General features: G+C 36.7%; 2 protein-coding genes across 2 annotated transcripts in view; one reads left to right on the top strand and one right to left on the bottom strand.

The window, feature by feature from the left end:
* The window catches only part of PCNX4 (pecanex 4), a 33,172-nt gene extending 26,824 nt beyond the window's left edge, over window positions 1-6,348 (top strand). Inside the window, exon 11 of the mRNA XM_081291278.1 lies at window positions 4,308-6,348. Coding sequence (XP_081147404.1) covers window positions 4,308-4,559 — 252 coding nt within the window. The 3' untranslated portion in view covers window positions 4,560-6,348. The remainder of the gene's footprint in view (window positions 1-4,307) is intronic.
* A 1,564-nt stretch (window positions 6,349-7,912) lies between these two features.
* Window positions 7,913-25,677, bottom strand: DHRS7 (dehydrogenase/reductase 7). The gene is made up of 7 exons (XM_081290848.1): window positions 25,360-25,677; window positions 18,700-18,852; window positions 16,805-16,911; window positions 16,218-16,457; window positions 13,459-13,581; window positions 12,492-12,707; window positions 7,913-8,178 (listed from the first exon to the last, which is right to left on the bottom strand). Exons 1-7 carry the CDS (start codon window positions 25,490-25,492, stop codon window positions 8,131-8,133), a joined length of 1,020 nt encoding a protein of 339 aa, XP_081146974.1. The 5' UTR covers window positions 25,493-25,677; the 3' UTR covers window positions 7,913-8,130.
* Between the last annotated feature and the right edge of the window lie 1,889 nt (window positions 25,678-27,566).

Consider the following 27,566-nt stretch of genomic DNA (forward strand, 5'->3'; position numbering starts at 1 on the left):
AGACATGCTCCTGGGGACCCACCTTCTCCAGCTACGCCCTCCCTGCCTATAGTTACCATGCAGTTAATTCCTGTTGTGAGGATGTTAACATACTCCCATAACCCCATCATTTCACCTCTAAATTTTCTTACATTATCTCACACACAAGTTTTGGGGAGACATCTCATATTTGAACCATACAGAGTTTCTACAGTGTTATCTAAGCCATTCAGTTTTCAACAAAAAATTATAAATTAAATGCAGCATGTCAGTAGATACAGAAAATTTTAAAAAAGGAAAAGAAAAATTTACTAGAGAGGGCTCACTGGTAGATACGAACAGGCAGAAGAAAGAATTAATGAACTTAAAGATTTTAGGTTGATAGTTGTACTATCCAAAGAATGTTAAAAAGGAAGATAACTTCAGAGAAATGTGGAACATCATAAGTTGCACCAAAATGCACATAACATACCAAAAGAAGGAAAAGAAATTATCCAAAGAAATAATGGCTGAACACTTGCCAAATTTATTAAAAACGTTATGCCAGAAAGATAACAATTATGAACATATATGCAGCTAACAACAGAGCAGTATAATACATGAAGAAAATCTGACAGAAATGGAGAAATAGGCATCAACAATAATATTTAGAGATTTTAATACCCTACTTTTAACCATGAATAGAATTAGATAAAGAAATAGAAGATTTGAACAACACTGTAAGTCAGTGATACCTAACAGACCTATAGAGCACTCCACCCAACAACAGAATATGTATTCTTTTCAAGTGCACGTAGAACGTTGTCCAGGATAAATCATACACTAGGATGTAAAACTGCTCAATAAATTTAAAAGGATTGTTATAATCCAAAGATGTCTTCTGAGCACAATAAAATGAAATTAGAAATCAGTAAAAGAAATTTAGAAAGTGCACAGATATTTAGAAATTAACACACTCCTAAGTCACAAAGAAGAAATCCAAAGAGCAATTAGAAAATACATTGAGATGAATGAAAATGAAGACACACATGCCAGAACTTCAGGAAAAAAGAAGCAGCATCTCAAATTAACCCAACCTCCTATAACATACTGGAGGGGAAAAAAGAGCAAATTAAAAGCAAACAGAAAAAAAATATAAAGATTAGAGGAGTAGTGATGAAATAGAGAAGAGAAAAACATATAAACATTTCAGTGCAATCAACAACCGATTCTTAAAAGAGATCAACAAAACTGAAAAATCTAAGAAAACAAAAGAGATAGAAATTCCTAGAATAAGAAATAAAAGAGGGGACATTAGTACTAACCTAGTAGATATAAAAATGACTATGACTTATTATTGCCATTAAATTATATATCTTAGATGAAGTGAAAAAATTCACACAAACTACTAAAAATTAAGAGGAAATAAATAAGAGATTGAATTAATCAAAACTAATCACAGAAAGAAGCTAAGGCCCAAAAAGACTTCATTGTCTAATTCTACCAAACATTTTAAATGATTATTAATACCAGTTCTTCACAGTTGCCTCCAAAACAAGGGAGGGGAGCATTTTTCCCACTCATTCTATGAAGCTACTATTACCCTGATTAAAAAAACTAGACAAAGATATTATAAGGAAAAAAGACTACACATCTCTAATCTCTCATCACTATGGGTGCAGAAATTACCAACAAAATACTAGCAAACTGAATCCAGTATCCTATAAAAGAATTATATACCATGATCAACTAGGTTGCAAGATTGATTTAATATTAAGAAAAAACTATTAACATAATATACTACACATAGAATAAAAAACAAAAACCACATAATCATAATTTCTGTGTAGACACAGAAAAATCATTTTAGCAAAATCCAATAATCTTTCATAATAAAATCACTTGAGCTAGGAATATAACTCGAGTATTCAACATATGAATTTGGAGGATGGGGACGTAAAGATTGTCTATAACATCTGGCTAGAACCCTTAATACAAGGTTTAACAAAAAGCTGCAAGAGTGGACATCCTTGTTTCCTGATCTTAGGGGGGAAGCATCCTTTTTTTTTTTTTTTTTTAACCAATAAGTATAATGTTAGAAGTGAGTTTTTCAATGTTAAATTTGCATGCATATCACAATATATCATATGCATGATTCATTCATGCATCCCAGTGTATACAACATATATATTTGTAGAACTAACAATTTATTAGTCTCTGTCATATCATGTATATTTATGTTTTCTAATTTTAACCCTAGATCCATACCAAATTTGATAATAAACTTTCCTTTTTTTTAATTTGTTATATATGACAGCGGAATTTATTACAATTCATATTAGACATGTAGAGCACAATTTTTTATATCTCTGGTTGTACACCTTAGAAAGAAATTTAATGGGTAAGATTTATACCCTGAAAACTATAAAACATTGTTGGAAAAGGAAATTAAAGATCTAAATAAATAAAAAAATTGTCATGTTCCATTCAATGGAAAAGGGGTCATCTTGGTGCTGGGATAATTAGCCACATTCAAAAGAGTGGCATTGGGTTGTTAATACTAGTTTCCCAGGACTGCTAGAACAAATTATTACTGAAGACTGACTGAAAAACAAACTTAGTCTCTCACAGTTCTGAACTAGAAGTCTGAAACCAAGGTGTCAGTAGCCATGCTTCCTCTGAAGGCTCTAGAGGAATTCCTTCCTTACCTCTTCCTTCTGGTGGTTCCTAGTTTCTTTGGCTTGTGTTAGTATAACATCCATCTGTCTCCATCTTTGCATGGCCTCCTTCCCTACATCTTGTGGCAATTCTTCTGCTTCTTTAATAAGGACACCAGTCATTCACTGACTTAAGGTCCCACCTAAATGCAGGATGCTCTCATCCCAAGATCCTTAAATTATATCTGCAAAGTACCCATTGCAAATAAATTCACATTCATGGGTACTGTGGGCTAGGACTGGAATATATTTTCTTTGAAGGTGCTGTTCAACCCACTCCAGATCTTACTTTATACACCATATTAAAAAAAAAATACATCAAAGAACTAAGTGGTAGAGCTAAAACCATTTTTATCTTAGGAGAAAACATAGGAGTAAATTTTCACGACCTCAAACTTGACAGTGAATTCTTAGATGTGACATTGAAAGCATGAGAAATAAAAATAGATAAGGCTTCAATGGACATCATCAAGTAAGTGAAAAGATAACCCAGAATGGGAAAAATAATTACACATATCTGAAAAAGGACTTGTTGCTATGCAACGTTTCTTTAAAGAAATGGCCATAGCAAATAAACACATGAAAAAATGTTCTACAGCATTTACATCATTAGTCATCAGGGAAATGCAAATCAAAACTACAATAAAACCTCATTTCACATACACTAGGATGGCTGAAACAAAAAGATAATAACAACTACTGACAAGGAACTGTGAAGAAATTGGAAACTTCATACATTGCTGTTGGAATATAAAATGGTACAGTTGCTTTGAAAAATACACTGGCAGTTTCTCAAATGGTTATGCAGAGTTACTGTATGAACTAGCAATCCTAAATTTATACCTAAGAAAAACAAAAACAGATCAACCTAAGAACTTGTACACAGATGTACAGCAGCATTATTTATAGTTGCTAAAAGGTACAATCATATAATTAAACAGTACTCAGCCATGTAAAGGAATTAAGTACTGATTTATGCTACAACATACATGAACCTCAAAAATATGCTAAGTGTAAAAAGCAAGTTATGAAAAGTCACATATTTCAGTGACTCATTACATTATGATTGCTTAAGGCAAAGGGGTATGAAGAGACAAGAAAGTAAGAGCTAAACAATATGGGATTTCATTTTGTTCTAAAGTTAACTGGTGATTGTTGCACATATATGTGAACATACTAAAAACCATTGAATTATAGTTGTTAAATGAATAAATCATATAGAATATAAATTATATCTCAATGAAGCTGTTTTTAATGTGGAGCCTATTGCATTATTGCCCGCTGATGAGTATATATGATGTATGTATTATTGAAGTTATGTGGCCTGAAACCAGAAAAGAAAAGTAGCTGAAATTTTGCTGTTCTGGAGATTAAATGAAATAGCTATCAGGAAAATTTTCTTCTCATACTTACTTAAAGAGCTAAGAAAGAAAATACAGGTGATTCTTAACTCTAAATATAAACAAATTGTGTGTGTACATTTTAAAACACCCGTTTGTTTTTAATCTTGGGAGAAAGTTTGCCTAACTGCAACAAGATTTTCTCTAATTTTGTAAGTAAAATATAAAAGTCCTGAATGTAATCCCTGTTTCTTTTCTTTTTCACTTTTCCCTCCCCTTTTATATTTTAAAGGGAGTTTATACTGGGAGAGTACTTACCCTTCAAGAATTGTTGATACAAGTTGGGAAGTTAAATGCAGAAGCTGTTAGAGGTCAGTGGGCCAATCTTTCATGGGAATTGCTTTATGCCACAAACGATGATGAGGAGCGTTATAGTATACAAGCACATCCTCTACTCCTAAGAAACCTTACAGTTCAAGCGGCTGATCCTCCTCTGGGATATCCAATTTATTCTTCAAAACCTCTCTGTATACATTTGTATTAGAGCCCATTTGACTTATAAATGTAATATCATCAACAGATGTGTTACTAGAAAAGTAACAATGTAAACTTCTTGTAACTTTAGTGGACTTTTTCCTGCCCCAAGGATGCCTTTAAAAAGTTAAGCTTCATAGAATGAATTCCCTTAATCATTTAATTGTTTAGAAAAACATTAACAACAGCATCTTTATGTCAACATAAAGTTAGAAATTGGCCAATATTTGTGCCCTATGGATTATGGTAGGCTTTGATAGATACAATAAAACATTTTTATATAATTAGAAATTAAATTTGTATTGCTTTCTTAAGTGTTTGATAGGTGACTGGCCTTTAAAAAAGTCAACAGTTATGTAATTTTTACATACATAAAAAATATACATACCAGTGTTTTTAAATCCATTTAAGGGTTAACTTAATGTATACATATATTTATTTAAAATATAATTTTTATAGTATTTTTAAATGTTGTACTGTTTCAACATTTCATGATTTCATAATGATGTATTTTTGTCATGTACCTCAACTCAGAAATCTTAACAACTTTTAATAAAATCTTTCCAATAAAATCTTCTCCCTCTTTTCCAAATACCTTTTTTTGACATATGTGAAAGAAATAGTGCTCATCCCATGCATTGTGTGAATGTACAGGAAGAGCAATTTGAGGGTAATCTGAGTGTGCCTGCTCATTGATCTGATTCCTTATGCATTTATTTTCAAATGAATTTCTTGATTCAAAAAAAAAAAGACCTCCCCAAAAGGACTACCAATTATTAATGTCTTAAGGTATATTAACTAAAGTTAGAAGATGGAGAAAATTTTTTCATAATGTGATCAGAATTTTATTTTTATCCTCTTGCTACTTAGGAACATTTTACAAATACTTATAAAAGGGATGAACAATGAAATCTGCATCAGTTGAGACAATGAATTTCCTCTACTTCTTATTTAATTTCCAACTAGATCTATAGGAACCTGCTAGATTGGTAATGTAGTGATGTATTCTTCTTAGAAATAATTATTTTAAATGTACCTGTTGGAGTTTTATTATTGTTATTATCAGTCCATTTATTTACTGTGTAGACCAGTTTACTCTTAACATTAAAGGATAATTTTTGAACTAACTTTCAGTTAGATTTGTGGTTTTGTATTACACCTGAGTTTCGGGTTTATGATTTACATAATTGAGATTTACTAGCTGTACAATTTATATATTATTTTTTAAGGAAAATTTCTTGTCATTAAAAATTAATTATGATGATCAGTTTTAATGCTGCATGACATTCTGTTGATTTATTTGACCACCTCCCATAATAGGAACTTTAATTTGTTTAAAGATTTTTATTATTATAGTGATGCCAAGCCATGTCTTCCCTTGACTTTGCTTCTCCTCATTCATGGCTGAAGGTTCCTCATTCATTTTTCTATCTGCTCCAATCTGGAGACTATCTCTACTACTCACCCAAAGTTTAAAAAGTTATTATTGAGGTCATTATTGACCTACATATTTTCAAATCAGCGAGCCTCTTTGTCTCATCTTATATCCTCTGAGTAGCATTTGGTATATTTGAACACTCACTCCTGAATCACCTTTTGTGTTTTCTTCTGGGCTTTTGTGAAACATTTGTTTTCCTCCCACCTTCCTGACTATTCCTCTCAATTACCTCTTCCACCAGAACTCTAAATTTTGGAATTTTTCAACAATTGGTTCTGGATTTTCTATTCTTCTGTATTCACCAATTTCATTTACTCCCAAGACTTAAAATATTACCAACAAAATGATGATATTCAAATATATATATCCCAACCTTTCTTCTTACACTGGACCTATATATCTAATATTTGATATTTCCACCTGATACATTAAAACTGCTCTTACTGAATTTTCTCTAAAACCCACTTTCATACTTGTAAGTAGTAATAGTGCCTAGATTAAATCATACCAGTCACTTCATGGAGAACTAGAAAAGCTAGGGAAAAAAAAAATCTGCTTGAAGTCATTAGAGAACCAAGAGACAGTGAAGAATTGCATCCAAGAGCCAAGGCAGAATGATATTTAGAGGCCTGTTCAACATTTGGGTTGTTTTCCTTCCTGAACACCCTATCAGTTGCTAGTAGAGTCTTCTTGAGCTGAGTTTAATCCTGAACTTAGCCCTTACTACCTTAGTAACATTGGAAAGTTCTACCTACTTGATTTGTGCAGCTCTATCATCTATAAAAGTAGATAATATCTCCTACCTTATGACCGCTAGGAGGAATAAATGAATTAACTAACACTAAGCACCCCAGTATAGCAAGAGGCATATTACAGATGTTGAATAAATCATAGCTGTGAATCCTACTTACTGCTTCAAACCAGTTATTTGTATCTCTTCATGCTTCTGAAGAGTATAAGCATCTTGGAGGTAGGATCATTCAAAATACTTCTTTATATCTGCTCATTACCCAGCACTCTCTTTTGTTTGAAATATTCCATACAGTTATGTTACTATGCTTTGGATATTTTTGTTCTACTCAACTTTCATGTTGAAAGTTAATCCCCAATACAAGTAGTAAGAGCAGGACCTTTAGATAAGGGAATCATGAAAGTGAACACGCATCCAAATAAAAAGCCTTGATGAAAGGACCTGTTTGTTCCTCTTGCCTTTCTACCCTTCACCACATAAGGAAATGGTGTCCCTCCCCTCTGCAGGACACAGCAACTAGGTACCATCTTGGATGTAGATATCAGTCCTTTCTAGATAGAGAACAGTCCTATTGATAATGATCTCAGATTTCCCAGCCTCCAGAACTGTGAGAAACAAATTTTTGTCATGTTTATAAATTATGTAGTATATGGTATGTTATAGAAGCATAAATGGACAAAGACATTCTGTTAAATAGGTGTTTATTCTTTGGTTAGATTTCTGTGATCCTAGATTTTAAGCTTATATGGCTGTTTTAGTCAGCTCTTTGACTGCTATGACTAAAAGACCTGAAAAGAACAATTAGTGAAGGAAAAGTTTATTTGGGGTCTCACAGTTTCAGAGGTCTCAGTTTATAGATGGCTGGCTCCATTCCTCAAAGCTCAAGGTGAGGCAGAGCATCATGGCAGAAGAGTATGGCAGAGGGATGTAGTTCACATGAGGATCAGGAAGCAGACTCCAAAAAGATACACCCCAAAGCCACGCCCCAAATAACCCACCTCCTTCAGCCACACCCTACCTGCCTTCAGTTACCACTCAGTTATTCCCTGTTGGGGGATTAATTCACTGATTGGGTTAACGCTCTCACAACCCAATCATTACTCGCCTAAATCTTACATTCTTATGCATGAGCCTTTTGGGGACACCTCACATCCAAACCATAACAATGCCTAAGTATTTTTAAAATATTCTTTTATTCAAGAATGTAGTATGTTAATACTGTTTTGCAAGATTTATGACAGTCTTATTTTTTATTTATTGTACACTAAAAGGAAAATTGTATCAAGAAGTAAAAAAATCACAAATTAGCCTTCAGTTATTCTTCTGGGCATAAGATTGCTGTTATGTTTTCCACTTCTCCCTTCAATGGCCAGAAAATTACAAGCGCTCCTTTCACTCATGTTTTGTCTTCCAAATTTTAAAATAAGAGGAATCTGCATCCTGTAAAAGAGTAACAGTAATGTGTATCAGTCCTTCCTACTATTTACCCAAGTTTTTACAATTAAGTTGCTTTGAGGGATCTGTTCATTATCATTCACTGCTAAGAATCCTTACAAGCCTCAGACAAATGTTTAGACTGGACTGAAAAAAAAAAAAAAATCACAGCCAAATTTTAGATCTGTCCACAAATCTCTCTAAATAGCTTCACATCATTATCTCCTTTATCTGACATGAATAACATTGGTTATTATCTGTTCATATCATTTCCTAAATGCTGAATTCTCATTAATACTCAGATTAGCATATCATACCCACACTGACTTGTCCTAATAAATAAAAAGAACAGATCCAATTATTAAAATGGAAATATTTGAAATATAATTCAAACTATTTATGAGCTTTTAATATATTATTTAAAGGATGATTTTTTAAAAAGCAACTTGATAATCCCTCATGTGTGATTTTCATTTGGGAAGTATGCATTTCCTCTTGAAAGAATTTGTACTAAAAAAAAAGAATAATGATGATATTGATAACACAAAATTCAGTGTGGCTCTTATTCTGTGGTTTTGTGTAGAGAATGAGGTATCATGCCTCAGAAATGGTAATGGGAAATTAGAGAATACCTAATTTATAATTTAAAAAGAGTGATAAGGCATAAAGACCATGAAATACACAATATATTAAAGAAAGGGGGTCATGGGGGGGCTGCCATCTTTTAATAAAGGCTAATGTAATAAAATGCTATATTTTCTTTTTTTTTTTTTTTAAAGAGAGAGGAAAGGGGGGGAGAGAGAGAGAGAGAGAGAGTTTATTTATTTATTTATTTTTTAGTTCTGGGCGGACACAACATCTTTGGATGTATGTGGTGCTGAGGATCGAACCCGGGCCGCACGCATGCCAGGCGAGCGCGCTACCGCTTGAGCCACATCCCCAGCCCAAATGCTATATTTTCTGAGTGATGTTTATATTTTACATTTAGATAGTATGTAAACAAAATAAAATAACCTTCACAAGGACATTTCTGAGAGAAGAATTACTGTCATATGACTAAAACTCTTCTAATCCCTGGTCCCTCTTTCCTCTCTGAAAAAAAAAACACTTCTATAATATATGTCTACTTTGTTACTGAGATCATTGAGAATATAAATTGGTATAGGAGTTATGAAAAACAATATGGATATTTCTCAAAAAATTAAAAATAGAACTACCATATCATACACAGCAATAACACTTATATGTATTACTCCACTTTAAGAAAAATGCCTGAGGTGGGGTACTAGAAAAAGCCAAGTGCAATGGGGCACACATGTGCACACATGTAATCCCAGCAACTTGGGAGCTAAAGCGGAAGAATTATAACTTTGATGCCAGTCTGGGCAACTTAACCTGTCTCAAAATAAAAACTGAAAAGGGCTGGGAATGTAGCGCACTAGCAGAGTGCTTACCTAGCATGCATAAGGCCCTGGATTTAATCCCCAATATGACCAAAAGAAAAAAGTTTGGGGGGATTTTTTTGTTCATTTGTTTGCTTTCCTAAGTTCACATTCTGGAAATTGTAAAAAGTCAAAGACTGGGTGACCTCATCTGTTCAGCCTCTGCTGAAAGTCCCCTTATCTGGGTCATTTTCTCATAAAGAAATGAAATCAGTTCTATGTAGAAGGAGCCTAGTACATGACAACTCATCCTCCTAAGAATTAACTCAAATTCTGTGAGAAATATTTATTAATCCCTTCAGTGGTAACTGAAGGCAGGTAGGGTGTAGCGTTAATCCCTCATGGCCTAATTTCCTTGCAGTAGGCCCATCGGTTAAGGTTCCACCATTTTCAACATTACCATACTGGGACCAAGCTTTGAGGAGGAACCATATCTAAACCATACCAGGGCATATATCCACAGAAAATGAAACCAGCTTCTGGAAGAGCATCTGTACCCCCATGCTCATTTTTCTATTTTTCTATGAGCCAAGATATGGACACAACCTAAGTACCTTGTCAAAGAATGAATGCGTTAAACAAAGGTGGTGTATATCTATGCAGTGGAATACTGTTTGGCCATTAAAAAAGGGAAATCCTGTGTGGTACATTCTGAATAATGGTACATTCCTATAATTCCAGCTATTTGAGAAGTGAAATGAGAGAATTTTAAGTTCAAGCCCAGCCTGAGCAACTAAGTGGGACTATGTCTCAAAACAAAATTAAAAGGGCTATGTAAGGGGCTCAATAGTAGAGTGCTTTCTTAGATGTGAGACCCTAGATTCAATACCCAATACCACAAAAATGAAGCTGAAGAGTGTTAAGTGAAAGACGTAAGATACAAAAAGATACTATATGGTCTCACTTGTATGTGCCATCTAAAAACTCACTTATTGAGGCACAGAATTGAATAATGGTTGCCAGGGGCTGGAAGGTGGGAGAAATGGGCAGATGTTGGTCAGAGGGCACAACCTTTCTGTTAAAAGATGAGTAACTTAGGTTATTATTAAGTCACAAATTCAAATTAATGTATAGCATGGTGATTGGTTAACACCATATCATATACCTCACATTGGATAGGAGAGTAGATCTTAAATGTTCTCATGACACAGCAAAGGTAACTATGGGAGATGTGTTAATCAGATTTACTGTAGTAATCATTTTACAATGTATGTATAATATCAAATCATCACATACACCTTCCAAATATACAGATTTGATTTTTTAGTTTTTGTATAAAAACACAAATCATTGACCTTTACTTTATGTATGCTGAATATCCTGCTACTTATGAAAGTCAGGATGAGAAAGAAAATAAAATCATAACAGCAAACATTTATAACACTACAGACTGTTTTAAAGCTTTTCATGTACTAACTCATTCAATCTCCATAACAATCCTGTGACTAGATACTTACTATTCACTAATCTCCATTGCCCAGATGGAGAGATTGAGCTATAGAGAAGTAACTTGCTAAAAGTCAAGGGGCAGAGAATCGGGTAGAGCTGGGATTTGAACCCAGAAAGCCCAGCACTAGGCTTCGTGCTCTCAGCCAGGATGCTGTGGTTCCTTTCTAGATAGGTGGCCTTCCCCTCCCAACTCTTATATATAGCTGGGCTCAATGCCATTAGATCAACTATGCTCCAAATTTAAATTTCAGATGTAATCTTTGATCAAGCTCATCTTTGGAACCATCCCATACTACCAGAGTCTCAGCACTGCCAAAACAATTGTAAATTATTTGGCTCAAAGTAAACTGTTCCACATTACAGATTAGTACAGGGAAAGACTCAATAATTTTACAAGCTCTGGATGTTTTAGTGTATTATTAATCCATTTTATAATCTCTAAGCATTTTGTTATGTTCCGGTGTTTCGATCTTTTTCCCTAGTAATTCATTTGCACTTCCCTACAAAAAGTTGGAACAAATTAAATGTGTAACAAGTGGATTAGATGTTTCAGTGGGTTGTTTAAAATAGTGGTAGATTATATAGTGGACATGTAGAGTATGATCCTCTTTTATGATTCTTTTTTTATGTCAATCTGCATTTTCTTAATTCAAAATATGATAGTAACAGAGTATGAAAGAAATAACTCTTTAAATAAATAACTCAATAAAATCCTTCCATAGCACTAACCTTTCTTTGTACAATCAATCTATAATTTTGAGATTAACTCATTACATTTGCTGTGTTATTTATGCATTAAACTCTACTGATGGTCACAATTTTATCAATCAGTTAATGATATACCCCACTAATTGCGATAACAATGAGGGCCAAAGGCAGTAATAAGCTTTTTCCGTAAATGTGGCCACAGGCACATGTCAGATGTGCAGGATGGAGGCAACAGTAGTGTATCCTGCACAGTGTGCATACACCTGTCTTAGCAATGCAGTCAGTGCTTTGACAGAAGAGGAGGGTATAGGGCCTGAGGTGCACCTAGTCCTGGGGAGGGGTGGGAGAAGAAGCCAGGGATCACTTCAAAGAGGTAACCCCTGCCCTGAGAGACTGGTAGGATGGGTAGATCTTGCTGGGGAAAGAGCACTTTGAAGAGCACTTTGATACAGATCCTAGTCAAACGGTTAAGTGTAGAGAAAAAAAAAAAAATGGCAACCTTTGGTTTGATTTTACCTTGTAGAAAACTCATTTCTCCCAAGACTAGTCAAAATTTACAGTAAGCCACCAGATATATATGGGGGTGGAATACTTGTTATAATTTCTGTATTTGATATGAAATTGTTGGAGGGTTAGCAAGAAAGCTTTTAAGCACTAAGATTTTTTTATTTTCCTACAAAATTGAAACATATTATTAAGAAATATATAAACTGCTCTTACCTTACCACTCTGAAAGTTATTAATCCTTTTCTTCCCTAATTTGTTCATCATCCAAATGGCCAGGGTTGGCATATATTGCCACAAATATGCCACCAACAAGAAAGGATGCTCTGCAATCCAAACTTCTTTCAAATCGTTAGCCATGGCAATTAACATCAGCCGCACACAACGGCTAGTTGCCATCTTGTACGACTGATCTCCAGCATGGACCACGGTCTAAGAAAAGTTTAGAATTAAGTGAATGCTGAGTAATTTTTCAAGCTATTTCACAGAACATTTAAGCGAAAAAAACTTAAAGGCCAACTAATTGTGTTATTCCTTCAGGAATCCCCACAAACCCTATAGGGGGTTATAAACTTCTATAGTATTTCAAATTTAATTTTTTGTTTTTCAGCACTAGGGATCACACACAGGGCCTTGCTCATGCTCCCAAGCATTCTACACCTGAACTATATTCCCAGTGCAATTTTTGTAATTCTTCAATTAGCCTAATAGGAATGATAAATATACAAGAGAATACTGTATGGGCTAACTAAAAGATGAAAGTTTGCTTCTAGCTAGAATTGCTAGAAGCAATTATCACCTTAGAGTGATAATTTAGTTATCACTTTAATACTGAGACTCAAATTATTATGATATGCATTTAGCAAATGAAATCTCATCAAACAAGAGGATGAAATGGAAGAAGATAAAATGGACTTCTAAATAAGAAAAAAACCTATCACATAATAGCACACCCGTAATGGCAGACATCTTATAAATATTATCTTAGCAACTTCTTTAGCCTTTATTTAAACATAAGGCCAATGCACTATCAGCAGCCTATGCACTATCAGCTGACTAACAATTTTCATAAGTTTTCTAACAAAAGTATGACATAATAACCCTGAAATATAGTAAAAAAAAAAAAAACACTACAATATAACAAGGAAAGCATTCAAATTATATGACAATTAGAAATTTTTACCTTTGTGACTTCTTCAGCTAGTGCATTCTTCACAATATTTGAGTAGACAGGTCCTGGGTAAATGTTAGAAATGATTATACCTGGATATTTGGTAAGTTCAGATCGAAGGCAATTAAAAAAACCCTAACAGACACAAAAGGAAAAAAAAAAGGCAAATAAAGTTAAATGGAGACTCATGGCTCATGATTTATCAAAATATGCTCTGAAAAGCCTGAATAAAGGTCAAGTAGTGTAGTCAGGCAAACAATGTTATGCATTTTTCACTGTGAGACCAGAGGCGATCCAGGAAAGACATCCTCACCTCTTGCCAGGTATAGGCAGTTTGCCACCTTAGTAGTAATGGCTCTTACCATCAGTGGTCTTTATGGTTGGCAAACCCTGAACCAACAAGAACTCCCAGAAGGTTCTGATACACCCTCCTCATAGCAATCCTCATCTCCCTGCTCTAAAACAAGTGCATGTTCTCCAGAAATCAATGGGATGGGCTTTCTCTTTATTCTCCAGAGTCATCTAAGTGCCAGTGTTTGGGGCAATAGGGAGTACAGAGGGATCAATGCTGCACAGAAATTCACCACAGAGAAAGAATCCAACCTTTTCAATTGATATTACTATGAAATATTTTACTAAACAGGGTGATTTAGTTTGAGCAGATGAGTCTTTTGGGGGTGATAACTAGTACATGGCCAGTTAAAATTATAATATGATCACATATTGAATGACATTTATAAAAACAAACTATAGACCTAGACTTAAACATACAGGCCATTTCCAAACCAACAAGGAATAAACAGAAATCTGCTTCCCTTCATCTCTGATCCTAAATTAGGAATTTTCCAAGATTACATTGTTATAAAGCTAGGTTAACTACTGAAACTAAACACCTAATCCCTGGTACATTCATATTTAATCCAACATCATTAATTAGTAACCAGCCCTTAAATAACTGACACTTAACACACTACAAAGTGCTATTTCCTCATGATTAGTCCTGGGCCTCATGAGGGTGGTGAGAGTTTATGCTGCAAGGGAAGAGTGCTGTCAGAAATGGACCGAAAAATAATTGGTAAATGAATTGAGAACTCCTGACCTTTTTAACCTTCTGTCCCTCTGCCAAAAAAGCAGAAAGAAAACATAAAGTAAGCCATTTGTCAGACAATATTACCTCTCAAGATGGTTCAGACCTCTTGTTAGAAATCCCATCTACTAGCTGGGCATAGTCGTGCATGCTTATTATCCCAGTAGCTTGGGAGACTGAAGTAGAAGGATCACGAGTTCAAAGCCAGCCTCAGCAACTTAGCAAGGCCCTAAGCAACTCAGTCTCTAATAAAATATAAAAAAGAGATGGGGATGTGGCTCAGTGGTTAAGCATCCCTAGGTTCAATCACTGGTAGCCAAAGAAATGTTAACATGTAAACTTTTCAACTAAACAAGTTCACTCCACAACTTGCTGGAGATCCTAGAAAAAAAACTGTATTCTTCACAAAAGCCTCCTGCTTAATGTTCAACTACTTGTAAAACTAACTAGAGTCTCAACCTACCACATCCTATCAGAAAATCAAATCCAGTAATTAACAGAGAAGCTTGGAGGGAGGCCAGACAGCTCATCTGTGTTTTACTGAGAACATTCTGTCAGTCTTATGAAACTCTTGGGGCCAAAAGACAGGTGGTTGTCCTCCCACATCTGCCCACCTGTGGTTTGCCCAGATGCTCTACAGTAAGACTGACAGCCCATTGTTGAAGAGGAAGAAATCAGTGCTGCATTCTATAGTCTCATCACTTCAAACTGTCCCCTGTTCAGAGAAGAAAGAAGATGTCCTAAAGAACCAAAGCTTTACATTCTCTAAAAAGTAAGACAACCACGCAGCTATTGCATCTCATTTTCCCAAGAGTAAAATGCTGACTCAAACTAACCTTCAACAATATTAATTTTACACTTTGGATCTCCTTCCATCATTCTCCTCCTATTTGCCTTATATGTTCTTCCTATCCACACTTAAGCAAATATTAAAATTTCCTTCAGTAAGAGTATTTACACTTCATAAGTTATAAAATTCAAAATCAAATTATTCTCCTGGCCTTTGCCCTGGCTGAGATTTCTTCTTCCAAAACCACTGAAATGTCACATGAGGCCCAATACTAATACTTCAGTTGTCAGTACCTCTTTTCACATTCATGAGACGTGGCAAAATGTACAGTGAGTACAAAGGGGAAGGAAAAAAAAAAGTCACAGTAATGGGAGAAAGAAAATACATCCCAAAGTTTGTGTAGAGGGAGGGGAAGACTCACAGTTTACCATGAGGACGTGGTGGAAATAGGGATAAGGTGAACAAGACATGCTGACCAGACTATATATACTTCTTCTTCTTTTTTTTTTTTTTTAGTTGTAGATGGACACAATTTTATTCTATTTATTTTTATGTGGTTCCAAGGATTGAACCCAATACCTCACGCATGCTAGGCAAGCACTTTACCACTGAGCCACAATCCTAGCCCCTACATACACTTCTAAAGAGCAAAATCATATTTTTATATTCCAGGATCTGCTGCAGTGTATGGCACAGGATAGATGCTCAATACATATATTTTGGACAAGTTTGAAGCATGTGTGGCTCAAATTGTTTTTATCATGTACTGGGGGATATCTTCTATCAAAGTTCTATTTCTGTTTTCCCACACACAAAAAAAATTGCCCAGTTCCAAGGATAATCATATTCCCCATTTGGGTCAGTTCTGTCAGAGTAGAGTTTCAGCAGCCTTACCCGAAGAGCATGCTTACTGGCACAATATCCACCGGATAGAGGTACAGATACAATGCCTGCAAGGCTATTCACAATAACTATCTTTCCTTGTTTCCTCTCGATCATGTGAGGTAGGACACACTTTGTCAAAGAGACTGTCCCTAAATAGTTAAGCTCAATTAGCTCCTTGAAGACATCGAAGTTGGTATCCATAATCAAAGAACGCTGGGATCTTCCACCATTATTGACCAGAATGTCAATCTAGTTAAATAAAATCAGAAAAGAGATGCTTAGAGGTTGTAAAGGAAATTCTAGGCACAATTGTTTATATTGTTAACTTGAAGATTCAATAGAACAATGATATATTTCTAGAATTTAGTAATAAAAATCATGGTAAAGTAACCAGAATGTACCTATGGTACTCCCATTTTATAAAACTTTTTATGGAAAATGTCAGACTCAGTGATTAACAGGCCTAATACATAGGCCTGATTACACTGCACGGACGCCATGTACATACAAGTCTTAAAATGAGAGCACCATTGTGATACTTCAAAGATGGACAAAGCAATGCAATAAATGCTATATGAATATAAATTGCTACTTACTTTACCAAACTCCTGGAGAACAGCTTTAGTTGCCCCCTCATGGGAACTTCTGTCAGTCAGGTCAAGGGGCAAAATGAGTATATCTTTTCCTTTTAAATTGCCATTCTCTAAATAAAAATACTTTAAAATTAGTGAGAACATCATGACAAAGATCATTCATTCTCCTTGCTACTCTTCTTAAGTTTAACACACACCCTGCAATAGGAGTTGCCCACAGATTCACTTCTGGGTGGCCCTTTGAAAGTTTCTCTCAGTCACCAGGAGAACTAGAGGTAATATGGAAACATCTTAGACAAAAAAAGGTGGCCAGCTTCACCAGACATGGAATAGCATGCTTTATTCTGAATAAAGACAGTAGAACTTCAGAAAAGACTGGTGGAAATCAAGACTAACCTACAAGCTATAAGAAACAAAAACTGTAGAGCAATTTCTTTAGAAGTACAGTTTTTTTCACTTTGCAGTAGGCTCACAAAGGTTAGTTGCTGCCTTGCAAACATTTTAAAAAAGAAAAAGAAAACAAAAGTTATGTTTTAATTCAGTAAGAAGCTCAAAGCCCACAGTCAAATGACATGTAGAAGCCACAGGCCAATGACATATAAGAAAACAACATGGTCCTTTCTACAAATCCCACCAAGAATCAACATGTGCTACAACTGCCATTTTCTATTTATGTTCATTAAAGCAAATTTGCCTGAACTCTAACCTTGAAACAGAATAAATAATGCCAATAAGAAAAACAAAACAGAAAATACAGTAAGTACAAATTATTTATGGGCAAAAGAGGACATAATGAAGCATCATCTGCAAACTAATAAATGTAAGGGCTTGCACTAATGATCTGACAGATAAAAGAAAAGCATTCACGCTCACACAAATGAAGAAAGGCTGACAGGGTTCAGTTTCTCTGCTTGTGCAGGACTTGCAGGTCCCAGAAGTAGAGGGGTAACTACCATAAGAAATGACCTAGTGCCATAAGAGGCCTTTGGAAGCAATATCATCAAAGATGACCTGTGGCCTTGCAGACTGTTAATCAGGCAATGAACTCCTATTACAGGGTGTTTAGCTCAAAATCAGCAAAGTTAAAGAAAGACTGAAAAAAGGAATAACAGAGAGATGACCAAAAAACAATGAGCTGGAAAATTCAACATCCTCTCAGTTTAGATACCAAGTACCCTATGAGAAAAAACAGCTCTTCTACTTGAGGCTGCTTTCAATGTGAACATAACACCAAAACCCAAACCAACAAATAATTAACATAATCACCCTTTATAGGTTGCATTTTTTATACCTAATTTCATTCTGTTTCTTTTATTCTCTATAACAAAAATGTTATACCATTCCATTGACTACAATATCTCACATTTTAGCAAAATGAGTAAGGATCCATCCTACCTCAGTTTCAGTGGTTACATATATGAATGTTATAGATAAAAAACAAACTGAACGGGGCTGAGGCTATAGCTCAGTGGTAAAGCACTTGCCTCTCACTAATGAGGCACTGGGTTCAATCCCCAGGACCACATAAAAATAAATAAACATACTATGTGTTCATCTACAACTAAATAAATATTAAAAAAAGAAAACTATTCTTTCTCTAAGACAAAAATATAAGTCACCTGGTCACTAAAAAGTCAAAAAGGATTGGACAATCAGCAGTCTCTCCCTAATGCCAAGAGTCAGTGCAAAAAAGAATAGAAAGCTGACAAAATGAGGCAGGAAAGGTGAAGGGAAGCCAACTAAGATGCGACAAGAGAAAAGGGCCAGGGGCCAGGCACTTGGAGTCAGGGTGCACTGGCAGGAGAAGCCCATCTCCCCTCTGCAATTCCCAGGCTGCACTTGAGTTTGCAGTGTGCCTCATGTCTAGGAAGCACAGCTTCTGTTTTAGGTTCACTCACCTAGGCATTTTCTTTTCACCCTTTCCAGCTCATGCACTCTTCTGGCTGACAGCACAAGAGAAACTCCCAGTTTTGATAGCTGGTAAGCCAGCTCCTCGCCAATCCCACTGGATGCTCCAGTCACCCACACCACCATGTCGGTCAACTCCCATTCTATTGAGGAAAGAAATAGAGGTAGAAGGGAATGAATAAGTGAGAGATCACACCTGCACATCAAAGATTGGCAACAAACAAACATCAAAAACTTTAAACAATACCGCTAAATATGAATACTAATGTGTGGAGCTTAAATTTTTTAAACTTTCTAAGAAAACTCCTCATACCTAATCTCTTAAAGCATGAATACAAACCATATTAGTAATAGTTATCTAGACAGTATTTTATGCATTGCAGAATTTTCCAGACTTTACTTCAAGGTTAGCCTTATCACTCCATGGTTCACTACGTGGCTCTATATATCTACACGTGTGATAAGAAAAGTAAAGCTAAGGGACTGGGGATATAGCTCAGTTGTTAGAGTGCTTGCCTCAGATGTACAAGGCCTTGGGTTCAATCCTCAGGGCCATCAATCAATCAATCAATCAATCTAAGTGAACAGAAAGTCATTACCCAGACTCACTTTTCTTCTCCGTATAATGATGAATTCAGACTACTTTTTTCAGTCAGTCCTTCCAACTTTTTGAAATCAAGCTTTCAATGAAGAGTGCCAATATTACAAGTGCTGCTCTATGAAAAGATGTAATCATCTTGCATTTTAAAGGTAATATTTTCTCCATCTGGCAATCAAATTGGATGACTTAATGTCATTTTGTAATAGTGCCCCTGAAATGCTTGAGCTCTCATTTGAGGAGAATCTTAGTAGTTTACCCAAGATGAAATATATAATGACAGGAAGAAGACATGTTGTGTTCTTGCACAGTCATTTTCCTGTTGAAGACTCTGAAAATGCTGCAATACTAAAGCAATGGCAAGTGGTTTATTTGTGCTGCAGAAGATGATAGTCACTGAAGTCACTGTCTATCTGAACCTGTAGAGTCACTGTGATTCACCTCCTGTGTTTCTTCTTCATTAAGATATGTGTTATGGGGCTGGGGATGTGGCTCAAGCGGTAGCGTGCTCGTCTGGCATGCACGGGGTGCTGGGTTCGATCCTCAGCACCACATAAAGATAAAACAAAGATGTTGTGTCCACCAAAAACTAAAATAAATAAATAAATAAATATTAAAAAATTCTCTCTTTAAAAAAAAAAGATATGTGTTATGGATTAAAACTAGCTAGCAAGTTACTACTTAACTTTGCATTTATGATTTTATATCAGGACACTTGAAATCAAGAACCTTGTGTACTATTTAAGTTAAGCACTTTTAAATCCAATCTTTTTAACAATAGCATCTTTAGAGACTGCCAGGGTTCAAATTTCGGCTCCACCACACACAGCAATGAGCATGTCCCATATGCTCAGTGCCTTAATTTTCCAGATCAAGAAAAGTGATTAATATCAAATCCCTCATAGGATTGTTAAGAGTAATGAGTAAAAACATGGGAAACTCGGGCTGAGGCTGTAGCTCAGTGGTAGAGTGCTTGCTGAGCATGTGTGAGGCACTGAGATCAATCCTCAGCACCACATAAAAATAAAGATACTGTGTGTTCATCTACAATAAAAAATAATAATAATCACACAAAAATATTTTAACAGGTGGACTTTACAGCAGCAAAACATAGAATACTAATAACTTTGTTCTGATTCTCCCACCAGGGCCAATAGGGTTAATAGTCCTAATGATTTCATTTTTCTTTATTACTTTAATAACTTTGCTCTGATTCTCCCACCAGGGCCAATAGGGTTAATAGTCCTAATGATTTCATTTTTCTTTATTACTTTAATAACTTTGTTCTGATTCTCCCACCAGGGCCAATAGGGTTAATAGTCCTAATGATTTCATTTTTCTTTATTGCTTATATGCTTTGCTTTACTTAATAAAACCCTCACAAGAATCCTGTTATGATCTCACTTTTTTAGAAAAGAAAACTGAGGTTAATAAAGATTAATTTACCCTGAGTAGACTGTAAATACCATCAAGATTGAGACCCTGACTTCCTTGTTCCTGGATAGCCTCAGTGCCTGGGAGAGATTGAAACATAGAAAGGAATCCAAAACTAAATAACTATGAATCAACACCTAAAAACCCTGGCAAAGCTGGGATATGAACCCAGGTATAGCTAGCTCCAAACTCCACACAGTTGACTATCATATAGTGCACATATTTAAATAAGATCAGTTGTCTTTGCAGTGATGGGACTGGAACCCAAGGTCACTTTCCATGGGTGTAGCTGACTTTCCCACTGAGCTATACCCCCAGTCCTTTATAATTTTAATTTTGAGACAGGGTTTCTCTAAGTTGCTTAGGCCTCACTATGTTGCTAAAAATGGCCTCAAACTAGTTATCCTCTTGCCTCAGCCTCCGGAGTCACACCTCCAGAGTACCTGATTTTACTCAATATTTTAAAACTCAACTGTTTCTTAGATATTTTAAACAATACAACTGCCCTTAGGAAAACAGTCTTCTATAAATATTTAAACTAAAAATGGAAATGTCCCTAAAATATGCCTGGGCTACAAAGCTTTCCTGCAAGGTAATATTACTTTTTTGGAAAAGCACAATTGGACCAGAATGTTACAGGATTAAGAAATATGTATTAGGTAATCCTTTATTTTCTCAATGTTATTCGCTTGACTTGGAATTGACTACTCATTAATCCAAATTTAAGTAAAGTGAATTCAGTTTGTTTTGGAATTCTTTACTCAGACACATAAAGTGAATCTACTTTGCTCTGAAACTGTTGACTAACTTGGCCTAGAGCTAATAAAGGTTTCTTCATTTTGTATCTATAAGCAAGCAGCTATTACATAAAGCCAACAGTGAAAGTGTCCAGGCTCAAGTTCACCTTAGCACATTCAGTTCTGACACCCACCCTCCCATCCTGAAGAACGCTTTTTTGTTTAGCAGCCAGCCTTTGTTTAACATTCCACAGAATCTGACATATATAAATACTCCCTGAAAGAGCACCTGAAAGCAGACTCTTAGAGTTAGACAGAAACTAACATTCAATGCTAAACCCAGTTTGAAAATTCTCTCCTCAAACCATCGACTAGTCTCCACTTCCTTCCCTCCCAGGCTGTGGAAGCTCGTCATCTGGGACTTTCACACAAGTCTAATCATTCAAGGGCTCTTTCTTCCACTGACGGGATACAGCTTTAACTTCTACCCACTGGCAGCAGTGGGCAGCAGGCCTGCCTTCTGGCACCAGAAAGAGTAAATCAAGCCTCTTCCACATGGCCATCCTCATGTGCTTGAAGACAGCTGTTCTATCCTCCCTGAGGGCTCCCATCTCTGGCTTCTCTAAGGCTAAATAAACATATTTAACTTCTGCTGCTTTCCTCATGTGTCCTCAGCACCAGGTCCTGAGCTCTGCTCAAACCCCCTGCACAAGCTCCCATTGCTTGTTCAATGCTCCTGTTGAAGGGAGCTGGCCACAGAAGGATGCAGGATTCCAGTGGGGTCAGGGCAATGCAGAGCAGGATGAGCTGACTCCATTACTTCCCTTGTCCTGCAGAAGGTTCGTCTATGACCTGATTATGTCAGGTTCCTGCTGCATCCCCAGTGCCCAGCACAGAGGCATCATTGGCAGTTGTTTCTTTAGACACTAAATGTCTGCAGATGTAGCCCAGACCCGCCTCAGCTTTGCTGGAAGGCAATTCACAGCTGACTCACACTGAGGTTTCTGTCAACTAAAACCTGAGTTGTCCATACATGTTGTCTCTTTTCATACTCAGGAACTGTGCCATAGGATTTTCTAAATCAATGTCCGATATCCAAATTTAGTTTCCTTGGAAATTCATCTTGTGAGATAAATGCAAAGAATATGTCTCTCTAGAAGGACACAAAAGAGGCAGAAAATAGTGATTGCCTGAATACTGGGATTCTGGGGTACAAGGGTGGGGTAAGCTTTGCTTTTTACCATATATGCTTTTATATTTGTAATTTTTTATTACATGAATGTGTTTTCTACTTTTTTAATTAATTTATTTATTTGTTCTAATTTGACAACAGAATGCATTTCAGTTCATAGCACACAAATACAGCACAACTTTTCATTTCTCTGGTTGTACAGAGTCACATCATTCATGTTTTTATACATGTACCTAGGGTAATGATGTCCATCTCATTCCACTATCTTTCCTACCCTCATGCCCTATCCCTTCCCCTCTCTCCCCTTTGCCCTATCCAAAGTTCCTCCATGTGTTGTCTACTTTTTAAAGTAACAAAAAATAATAAATCTACAAAGTAATCAAAGAGCATAATTTTTTTCTTCATAGGGCCTGCCCATCTTTATGACTAAGTTGTTTAGGAAATCTCAGTGGATTTCCATGTTCCTTTAATTTTTTTTCTTTATCCCTCTACACCAATGTCTTTTTAGACATGTTTTTTCCTTAACATGCCCCCAAATGAAGTTACATTCAACAAATATGTTTCTACACACTGTACATATTTCTGTGTATGCTTTATAAATAGAGTTCTATAAAGCTTACTTTTTGTCAATGCAGATTAAGAATGACAAAATTTTAAAATTAAAAACTATTAAACTGTTAACTGAATTTGTTAAAGAAATTTTAATGTAACTTATTAAATAAGTGATAATATATGAAATTTTAAAAATATTTATCCTTAAGCTTTAGTTGGACACAATATCTTTATTTTACATTTATGTGGTGCTGAGGATTGAACCTGGTGCCTTGTAAATGCTAGGCAAGCACTCTACCACGGAGCCACAACCCCAGCCCTGATATATAAAATTAACATGCAAATTTTAAACTTATACAACCACATATTGACTATCATCAAATTTAAAATCCTTCAAAATTCATTTTTCCAACAAAAGTAACACAACTGAAAAAAATCATTGAATTTCTTAAACACTATTATTAGTGACCTTATCTTTTAACTTTTATTTGATAATCAAGTAAAAGCTAAACTTACTTAGCAGTTAAGCTGCTAGATATGCATTCAGATACTGTTAATATTTTTCCTTTTCCTCAACATAATTTGATGGATTGAATAACTTTTGTAGAATTTTGTGATAAAAGTAGAAAGTCCAACTTAACACAAAAGCACTTAGAATCAAACACAAACATCCACAAGGCAGCCAATGGCAGTGAATAGGCACATGCCTTTCACCTACAATCAGGAGAAAGTTCCGCAGTTAGTAAAATTGCAGTGTATATGGAATTCCTGATTAAAAAACAACCAAAAAAAAAAAAAAAAACCAAAGTCCACCAATCACAGCCAACTATTTGCCATAGTCTTGTAGCCCTGACCTTGCATACATGCTGTGTATTAATTCAGCAACAGTACTGCTGCACATGTTTTACCCAAGAAAGCCCAACCAGAGAAATGAAATACAATGAAATTTTATTTCATCAGGAAGGTTGAGCTTTGGAGAGACACAAAACACTCTGCCATCATATTTTTTTCAGTCCCCAAGAACCAATTTTATCTCTACCCATCAGCCATTAAGAAAATATAGACTATCTTTTGAGCTAGTAACTATTTCACTTCCAAGCCAACTTCATCACATACTTCAGGTATTTTCATACAGGAAACTTAGTCCAGGGAAACCTCACCTTTAGGCAGGTCATTTCATTTCTCTGAACATCAATTTCCTTATGTAGAAAACAAGAGTAATGCCCAATTTGTACCAGTTTTGTAAAATCAAACGTTATGCTTGTAAAGTGCTGAGCACACTGCCTACCTAGTACACACTGTGTTCATGAATACACATACACCCCCCCCACACACACACACACACACTCATTATAGGACCATAAAATAGGAAGGCAGAGACAAAAGAAGGGTAGGCAGAATGCCCCCTTAGTGTGCCAAGAATTATCTCACCTCAGCACAATACCAATTCAGCTCTTTGTGGTGTTACAGTTATATCCTAGTGAGAAGGCAGATGGAAGACACCATTACCTCAGATTTGATTCCAAAACTACAGAACAGCGAGAAGTCGAGGACAAACAACTTCAGGAAGACACACTGAGCCTCTGTACAAGGAGACTGTCTTACAATGCAGGGGGATACCCGCTCCTTGTTTCTCAGAGTGTCTTCCCCTGACACTACACCAGAACCCCTGGGATCCTGGCTGAGAAGTCAAACCCCTGAGGGCGTTCCTCCAATTCTCGCGCTCTCCGGTAGTTTGCAGGGGTTGCCTGAGCTGGAAAGTGAGTCTGTGCCATTTTCCCATAAGGATAAAAAACAGGGTCTGGGGTTGTGGCTCAGCGGTAGAGCGCTCGCCTCGCACAGGTGGGACCCTGGGTTCGATCCTCAGCACCACATTAAAATAAGTAAGTGAAATAAAGGTTTAAAAAAAATGATCTCCATTAAAAATAAATAAATAAATAAAAACAAAGGGGCAGAACTGCCTCCTTAAGGCAGCCTAGGAAGGGCGCGGCCCCGCGACCCATAAACTCCACGCAAACGCGAGGGACCCGGACCACCCGGACCACCCGGACCACCGGGAAGCTAGTGATCTAGACCCGCCTTGGCCGCTCTAAGCCCGATCTCCCACTTGTGTCTGGGAGTCACGGAGGGCCCTCACCTGGGCGTCGCCCCTGCCACTCAGCCCACAACAGAGCGAGGTCGCCGTCGGCACGGAGGAAGCGCAGCAGCTGCACCAGGAGCAGGAGCAGCGCGCCCAGCGCCAGCAACCAGAGCACCAGCTCCCAGGTCATGGTGGCCTCAGGCCGGGCTCTAGCGGAAGACGACCAGCTCAAGCCCTCAATATCACACCGCCACAGCCTCCCGGCTCCTCCCAACCCACAGGAAGGAGGAGTGGCCCGGCGGGTCCAGGTCCCGGGCTGCGGCCGGGAATTGATTCGAGAAGTTGGAGCCCTGGTGGCCGAAGCTGCTGGTTTCGCTTGGATGTGCGCCCAATGAAGTGCTGAGAGAGGAACAAAAGGCACAGATGACTTCATTACTTGGCTATACCATTGTTGGGACAGTAAACAGGATTTGTAATAACAAGAACTATTATTTTCAACAATTGTCTTGCGGACTAGTATTTTTTTAGGGCTCCAGTGTTTGGGGGAGAAACAAACATGCCCCCTTCCTTCCTTTTCCTTCGTCAGTTCTAGGGATAAAACTCAAGGCCTCGTGCTTTCTAGGCAAGCGCTTTTCCACTGAGCAACAGCTCTAGCCGCATCCCCCATCTGTTTTTTGTTTGTTTGTTTGTTTTGTTTTGTTTCCTTCTTCCTTCTCTTTTTTTAACTAGGTGAAGCCAACAAAGCATAGACTGATACCACCACCGAATTAACCCAGTAGCTGAGTTGGGTTTGCCCCATGTCAGCTGACATTTGCAGATCACATTGCAAATGACACTTGCTCAGAGCGGAGCTGGAAAGTGAGTTCTGAGGAGCTTGTTGCTTGGTGAGTTTTAGGCCTTGGAAGCCCAGGCTGGGGCGTGGCCTGCATAGTGTTTAAGTCCAGTGGCTGTGTCCTCTGCGACCCCGTGTAAATGATTTCGTTATCTGAACCCCCAAAGTATACACGAGGAATTTGAAGTGAAAAAAATGCCTATGAAGGGCACAGCACCTTGTATACAATAATATCATTCATTGTTTTGTAATTAATGATAAATTATCTTTATGAGTTATTTATTCTTTCATTTGTAATTATCATTTATTGGGCTCCAACCTGAAAGATCCAGAATCCTTTATTGTTAACGTCTGTATTCTGCACCTATAAAATTCCCCTTACCAGTGAAAGCAGTAAAAAAATGTTTAAACTGTGATGAATTAGAAATTGCTGTGATCTAGTTCAGGGTGACCATAGGAATGTATGAGTCCTCTAAATTCTTTTTTAAGGGTTTTTTTTTTTTTTTTTTTTTGGTTTTAGTTGAACACAATACCTTTATTTTTATTTGTTTTATTTTTATGTGGTGCTAAGGATGGAACCCAACGCCTCCCACATGCAAGGCCAGAGCTCTACCACTGAGCCACAGCCTTAGCCCTGAGCCCCCTAAATTCTTACCTTGCTTTATTGCTTAATTGCAACTGGCAATAATATTGCTCAAGAACTGCTCTCATTGACCTGTTGCTTTCACAAGTGTGGTTTCTTCCTCCCTGCCCCCCAGGAGTTTTATTTTCTATATGATACAGTACTTTTATGATAAGATGTTTTAAAATACCAAATGGAGTCTACTCAAAAGTTTCCTCTGAGCCTGTTTTGTCTGCTTTAAAATAAAAGGATTAATTAGATTTAGCATCCTGAGCCAGACCATACCATGAATGGAGAAACTAGATTCTCCATCACAAACTCCAGTTGTGGAGAAGACGGAGTGGAGGATGGGACAGTGGGCTCAGGATTGGAAAAAGTGACAGGAACAATATAATCTCTACCCTCTCAAGCCCTAGAAATTAGAGGTGCCTGTGAGCTTTGTAAAAGTTCAAAAACGTGTCTTTTACTCTGAAGATTTTATCCAGTATGAATGTCTCATTCATACCACTGTGTTTTTGTAAACTTAAGTACACAATGAAGTATCCCATTTATTGATTTACAAACTGTGATGGTTAATTTTATGTATCCACTGACACAATTTTTAACGAAACAGTCTAGATATTGCTGTGAAGGTATTTTTAAGATGTGATTAAAACTTAAATCAGTAGATTTTCAGTAAGGCAGGTTATCTATCTATCTTGCATATTGGAAGCAGGCCACGTACAATCAGTTGAAGCTTTTAAGAGAAGGAGGCAGGCCCCTGGAAAAAGAGGAAATTCTGCCTTCAGACTGCCTTTAGGCTTCAGCTGC

This window comes from Spermophilus citellus, assembly GCF_964194105.1.
Source record: "Spermophilus citellus genome assembly, chromosome: 4".
Taxonomy (NCBI): Eukaryota; Metazoa; Chordata; class Mammalia; order Rodentia; family Sciuridae; genus Spermophilus; species Spermophilus citellus.

Bases quoted from the DNA above. Each gene is read 5' to 3' on its own strand.
- DHRS7 (XM_081290848.1), bottom strand. From the start codon at position 25,492: ATGACCTGGGAGCTGGTGCTCTGGTTGCTGGCGCTGGGCGCGCTGCTC. The intron at 13,582-16,217 runs GTAAGGCTGCTG...TGTGTCTGTTAG, and splicing joins CCAGTAAGCATGCTCTTCGG to GGTTTTTTTAATTGCCTTCG. The intron at 12,708-13,458 runs GTAAAAATTTCT...AACTTTTCTTAG, and splicing joins TAGCTGAAGAAGTCACAAAG to ACCGTGGTCCATGCTGGAGA.